The following is a 7069-nucleotide window of genomic DNA, read 5'->3' as shown; positions in this document are numbered from 1 at the left end:
ATAAGACATGAGCATTTCCACGTATTTTCCTGTAAACCCTGTCTGATTGGTCTCGTCTCCTTTCAGTGAAGATATAAAATTATAGGCGGTCTTCTTTTACTGACGTTCAGTTACGTAGTAGAGAGTGGACAGTTACAAGTGGAGAATTATTTGGGGCTAAAGAAAAAATCTTCAGGGTAAAATGTGATTTATTTTTAAAATGCATTTTTACTTAATTCTGTTTTCTGAATAATACATTTGTAACGTAAGTAACATAATTTTATTTACATCAATAACTGTAATCAAATTACATAAATGTAAAATGTAATTCATTACATTACAGTGTTATCAGAAAAAGTAATTAGATTACAGTAACGAGTTACACCCAACTCTGGAAACAAGAGGATCTGAGGGAGGGAAGGAGAGGATTAGTTGAGTGTCATCTGCATAGCAGTGGTATGAGAACCCATGTGAGGATATGACCTCACCAAGAGATTGAGTATAGAGTGAGAACAGAAGAGGACCAAGTACTGCGCCTTGTGGGACACCAGTGGAGAGCCAGAGGGGAGCAGATGTGGATCCCGTCCATGTCACCTGGTATGAGTGACCTTCCAGGTAGGAAGCAAACCACTGCCATGCTGCACCATGAATTCTGAGACTCATGAGGGTGGACAAGAGAGTCTTGTGGTTGACTGTGTCAAACGCTGCTGAAAGGTCAAGGAGGATGAGGACTGATGACATTTTGGCTGGTCTAGCAGCGTGTAGCTTCTCAGTGACAGCCGACAGGACAGTTTCTGTGGAAAGTGCCGCTTTGAAGCCAGACTGTTTAGGATCTTGGAGGTTGTTCTGTGAGAGGTAGAGAGATAGTTGATTGTAGACAGTGTGTTCAAGGATTTTAGAAAGAAAAGAGAGAAGTGATACCGGTTGGTAGTTGCCGATGTCAGAGGGATCCAGAGTGGGGTTGGTACGTGACCAAATGATATGGAGCCATTGATGATAGTCATGATGAAGGGGAGGAGGTCTTGTGAGATGGTCTGGAGCATTGTGGAAGGGATTGGATCCAATGGGCAGATGGTAGGATTGCAGGACAAGATGACCTGCAGGATCTCTTCTGTGAATCAGTCTATACGTATATGTGCAATCTCTGTTACTTACTAAAGTGAAAGCTCATACAGAATAACAATCAATCAATCCATCATGTACTTTTTCTGTACTGCAGGGGAGCCTGCATCCTATTCCAGGGGACTCAGGGCAGGAGATGGGGGACACTCTGGTTGGGGTTCCAACCCATCGCAGGACACAATCACACACTCATTCACACACTATGGACAATTTGGAAATGCCAATCTGAGTACAACACATGTCTTTGGTGGAGGAACTAAGCTGTGTCCCCAGCCTTCACCCCCCCCCCCCCCCCCCATAACAATCATAGATTGTAGGATTTTAAATATTAAATAAGATATTGTGTCAATATAACAAGAATAACTCTAAATAGTGAAGTTGAAATAATGAGGTTAATTCAAAATAATGATAAAACAGTAATATAAAATTGAACCGAGATAATATCTTTCAATAACAAGTTAAGTCAAAATAACAAAATATTAAGTTGAAATAATAGGATAACAACTAGAACTAGCAAGTTATTAAGTCTCAATAACGATATATTACATTGAAATAATGTCATGATGTTTATTTAATGAGTCATCGATTCGTGATATGAGATAATAATGAGGTAGTCGCAATAATTTCAGATTCAGGGATTACAAATCTTATTGACATATTGTATGTATGCGATTGTACTGTTACATATTAAGTCAAATCATGAGATAATGTGTGTGTTTTTTAACGAGATCATAACTCTAAATAATTCGTTATTAAGTCTAAAAAATGGGAAGTTAAGTGAAAATTACGTCATAATATCTGGAGATATATAACCCCCCCCCCCACACACACACACACACACATACATATACACACACACACACACACAAAGAATTAAAATACGGAAACCACTTGTAGTACAATGCATAATGTGAACATTTGTTTATGATGACCAACGGTACGTGTTCACTCCATAGCACAACCTCCATCCTTGTGTCTTTCAGGAAATACTTTAGTGCACAGTTTAATTACACGTTCAACAAATGAATAAAGATACGCTTCCATCAAGTAAAGCCGACAGGTCCTCTGAAAATGGCTTGTCCCGTTTAATAGCCCACTCGATTTCTGATTTTTCCCAAAGACGCTCGCAGCATTGACCTGAAACCAGCGCACAGAACAAACCTCGGCATTAGTGTTGACTAATCCCATTAATCTTCACCTGGTGTGATTATAATCCTCCATTCTCTCGCCACACAGGTTTCATTTTTCTTCTTCTTCTTCTTCTTCTTCTTGATGTTGTTGTTGTTAAAACGGTTTTTAACAAGCTTATATGTTTTTGTCACTTTCTCCATTGGAGCAGAAAGACAAGCCAGCACCTGTTGCGTTCTCACTCCAGGGAATCGGAACACAGCAGCATCTCAATCACCATGCACCTTTTTCTCCTCCTTTTTCACATTTAGCTCACTACATATCCGTGGAATTGTCCAGAAAGCAAACGGTAAGCAAACACAGAAAATCAGCGGTAGGCTACCTGTAGGCTATCTGAATTATACAATCACAGCCTTACCTTGTGGTAAAAAAAGGGTGCATAATCGGTAACTTCACTGTCTCGCGCTGCCTTTCTGCAACATCAGTACTGTCTCCTCACCTTAGCAGGAAGATGACATATGCGCTTGACATGAAGTGGCCCTGAAGTCTCCTTCCTTTGTGGTGTGACCCCCCTGGGCTGGACCAGGGGACTCCAATATTGAACACACACACACGAGCGCGCGCACATACTCCCTGGATTAGAGGAGGGGGAGCGAGCTCGTGACTGCTGAATGATGGTACAGAATTGCTACGTAACCAATGGCTAAGAGCAGGCGGAAATACACCAGCCAATATAAATACATAGTCTACTGTTTGTTTAGTCAAACTGCTTTGCTCACTGACTGTCTCACTGATATGGACAATACAATTTATTGCAACACAATTTTACCATTTTATTATTATTTAAATACCAAACAAAATCACAGAAAGCTTTACATAAGCTTTATTCTGTAGTTTGTTGTAATGTTTCGTAGTGGCATTTTGTGCTTTCCATATATCAGTGTCATTAATTCATTCATTCATCTTCAGATCTGCTTTAGCCTGGTCAGGTTTGCAGAAACACTGGGTGCGAGGTAGGAAAACATCCCTTTGCATCATTTTCATCCTCATCAAACCATTCAGTGAGGCCTCGTACCCTGCAAATGGGGACAGTGTCATCCAGGAAGAGACCACACCCATCAGGATAGAGATGTCTCATCATAGGTTAAAGGTGATCCGTCAGAAGAACTTTACATTGATTTGCAGTGACTCTTCTCTCTAAGGGGACGAGTGGACTAAAAACAATGCCAACAATATGACCTGTAGCATAACCCAGCCACTGGTTTATTTTTTCTTCTTTATTTTGCCCCGATCAGTACATGCAGTCAGGTTCATAAGTATTTGAACAGTGAAAATGGAGGGACTCTGCTAAAAATGGCTGTAATTCCTAAACAGTTAATGCAATCTTTTTGTCAAACCCCTTGAATTAAAGCTGAAAGTCCACACTTCAATCAAATCTTGATTGCTTCATTTCAAAAACATTGTGGTGGTGTACACAGGCAAAATAACAACAATTGTGTCACTGTCCAAATACTTATTATATTATGAAAAATGCTGCAGAGGATCATAGGTGAGCTCCAACAGGTTATAAAGACATTTCAAGAGATTCAAACTGCTGATATAGAGCTCTACCTTTTCACAAAAAAAGAAAAAAGAGATACACTAAGATACACTACATACAATCAAGAAGTGGAAGAATGACAGTGATAAAGTAATCAGAATTGCACTTTTATTGCAGTACACCTTTCTATGTGGGCAGACAGCATTATACACACTCATCAAACACTTTATTAGGAACACTGTCCTAATACTGGGTAGGGTCTCCCTTTGCTCTTAAAACAGCTTCACTGTTTTGTGGCATGGATTCCACAAGATGTTGGAGATTCTGGACCATGTTGACATGATTGCATCACCCAGTTCCTGAATTTTAATGCTGCAAATCTCCCGTTTTATCACATCCCAAAGGTGTTCTGTTGGATTCAGATCCGGTGACTGGCAAGGCCACTGAAACACACTGAACTCATTGTCATGTTCATGAAACCACTTTTAGATGACTTTTGCTTTGTGACATGGTGCATTATCATGCTACAAGTAACCACAGAAGATGGGTAAATTGTGGCCATGAACGTATGCACATGGTCAGCAACAATACTCAGATAATCTGTGGCATTTAATGCTCCATGGTATTAACGGGCCCAAAGTGTGCCAAGAAAACATTACCCACACCTCCAATAGACTGGGCTATTAACACAAGGCAGGTTTTATATAGACACATATATAGTATGAGCTAATTTTAGTGCAATATTTATAAATAATGAATAGTTTGTAGATATGCACTGAAAAGAATTGCTCGCACTGGTTTTTAGTACGAATTAAAGTGTTATTCTGTATTTATGTCAAGATGTCAACGCAGCACAAACTGTTTATTTCTGAATACAGTGACCTTGTGGATTGAAATGATAAGCGCCATTTTATTCCTGACCGCTAGGTGGCAGTAATGCTCTGTGTGTTTTGTTTTGGGTTTTTTTTAGCTCCCATGAAGAAATGAAACTCGGCTTGAGTGTTTCCGGTTGCAGCGGCCATCACGCGCCTGTCTTTACAGCGGCTTGATCCTTGACGAGTAAGTACGGATTGTAATGTGTTTATAATTTGAATAAAGGTTGTTTCTCGTGTTTTTGTAAGACATTTTAGTCTCCTTATCGTTTTGGACTTTGATATTTGGTGTAACAGGAGACCGATGACTCGAGTGTATGTTAAATGTGAGCTGAGTGTAATGCTGACCTTGTGCTGGGTTGCTTATGACTGGACCTTCACTTGTTCTCTGCTCATTTCTGCGTGTGTTTTATACTAGTTTAATTTAACTAGGACGTAAAAGATTCACTTTCTTTCTTTCTTTCTTATATATATATATATATATATATATATATATATATATATATATATATATATATATATTCAGGGTAATCTAATATTTATCTTATTAGCTGGCCTATGATGGATTGCCTATAATGTACTGTTACTGTATCACATTAATTAAATGTCACAGCACTTGTCTCTATTTAAAACTGTAAGATGCAAGTATGTGCTCAACATGCTTTTGATATGGAAAAAGCATCTTTGCATATTAAACGTGATTTGTATCAATCATCTATTTTAAATGTACTTCATACTTTGCTGTTTGTGACAGGCTTTGAGAGATGGCTGGGAGACGTGCTGCCGTAAAGGCCATTGACTGGCTGGCCTTCGCTGAGAGGGTTCCTCCTAACCAGAGAACGATGTTCAACAACCTGAAGACCCGCAGCGATGCCATTGCTGCTAAGTAAGTGCCAGGAGAGTCCTTTTTGTTGAAGCTTAGATGGATAGATTTTAACAGTCCAGCACACTTGATTGATTTTTATAAACACTAGAGCTGCATCCGAATATCCCTACTATACAGTAGGTGAAAAGCAGTACGCCAAAGGAGCAAAAATACCCGGATGACCTACTGCCTCTGCCGAAATTCTGCAGTATGGAACCAATGGACACTGTGCTATCCCGTAACGCAATAGGACTGGTGTGGAAGAGCTGTCAGAATCACAATTGGTGGAAGGCAGCGTGTTGGCTCTTTTTAAATTGAAGGTCACATGACAATGCCAACATAGCGGATGTAGTATGTCCGGATTGTATTCATACTACACACATATACTGATCAGTGCATACTTTAACAATGGTTGAGCAGTAGGTACTGAATCAAATGCAGTTAGTCACATCCTTACTGTTGACATAATTTATTTTTAAAATGGTGTGCTGTTTTAGAGAGAATAGGGGATTTTGCTCTAATGTTGCCTCTATTTAAGCCAACAATCAACTTATTTGTGTGTACCTGATTGTGTGATTTTTGTTAAACTGTTTTCAGACTTGCCTCACTGCCAGAGAAGCCAGCCCCCATTGATTGGAGCTTTTACAGGAAGGTGGTAGCTAAAGCAGGCATGGTGGACGAGTTTGAGAAAAAAGTGCGTTCTGTTGGCCTTAATGTGTCATAAGACTTCTATTCTCCAAAGCCTGTTTGTTGATGTCTCTCTGTTGTTATCAAATCTTCTTCTTTCTTTTTTTTATAGTTTGCTGCTTTGACAGTTCCTGAGCCAGTGGACACTCAGACAGCTAAGATCAACTCACAGGAGCAGGAGGCTGTAAGTGATGCCTAATTGTATTTACCGAATGCAAAGTTCAACTCATATTTGTGTTTGCATTGCTGATAATACTTTGTTGATTTTTTTTTTTTGTTTTGTTTTTTTCATGCTTTTTGCAGAACAAAAGTGCTGTAGCCTACATTGAGGCATCCAAGGCTCGCATTTCTCAATATGAAAAAGAGGTAAACATGGCTATTGTGTTGGATCACAGTGAATGCACTAGTAAATGTTTGTTTTTACCTTGAACTTACACAAGAGGCAAATTAGCCAAATGAGTTGTGCAGGGCAAGTCATGTGGCAAAGTTGACTGAATTTTAACTTTAATTTTAACTACATATATTTGTTCCTACTCACAGCACCAAAGCCAGTCATTTTAACTTACTCTGCTTCTACGAGCTTGAAGTGTTTTGAATTAAAAATCGAACAGCTCTGGTGCTTTTGCCTTTTTCTACTGGTGCATCACATTAAGCCTGTAAAATATACCGCAGAAATCACAAACAGCAAAACATTGTCTAAGACTCAAATCTATATAGATCTTTAAATCTATTTTATATACAAGCGGTTTCCTTCCAGAAATATTAATTATACTGGAAAGACAGCTGATTTGTCGTCACATGGGTGTTTTTATATGCATTCTGTAGCAAGCTTGTGTGGATATTGCACAAACCTCCAGTGAAACCATGCCAACCAGC

The 7069-nt window shown here is 39.2% G+C and overlaps 1 protein-coding gene across 1 annotated transcript in view; it reads left to right on the top strand.

Moving 5' to 3' along the window:
* Positions 1-4746: 4746 nt before the first annotated feature.
* Positions 4747-7069, top strand: part of atp5pd (ATP synthase peripheral stalk subunit d) — a 4538-nt gene continuing 2215 nt past the window's right edge. Inside the window, exons 1-5 of the mRNA XM_053612243.1 lie at positions 4747-4828; positions 5396-5527; positions 6104-6200; positions 6306-6377; positions 6497-6559. Of these exons, the coding sequence (XP_053468218.1) occupies positions 5406-5527; positions 6104-6200; positions 6306-6377; positions 6497-6559 (354 nt within the window). The 5' untranslated portion in view covers positions 4747-4828; positions 5396-5405. The remainder of the gene's footprint in view (positions 4829-5395; positions 5528-6103; positions 6201-6305; positions 6378-6496; positions 6560-7069) is intronic.

Source organism: Ictalurus furcatus, chromosome 2, assembly GCF_023375685.1.
Source record: "Ictalurus furcatus strain D&B chromosome 2, Billie_1.0, whole genome shotgun sequence".
In the NCBI taxonomy this organism is placed as follows: Eukaryota; Metazoa; Chordata; class Actinopteri; order Siluriformes; family Ictaluridae; genus Ictalurus; species Ictalurus furcatus.
Note: the sequence above shows the minus strand (reverse complement) of the source record. Positions and strands in the feature narration are given on the sequence as shown.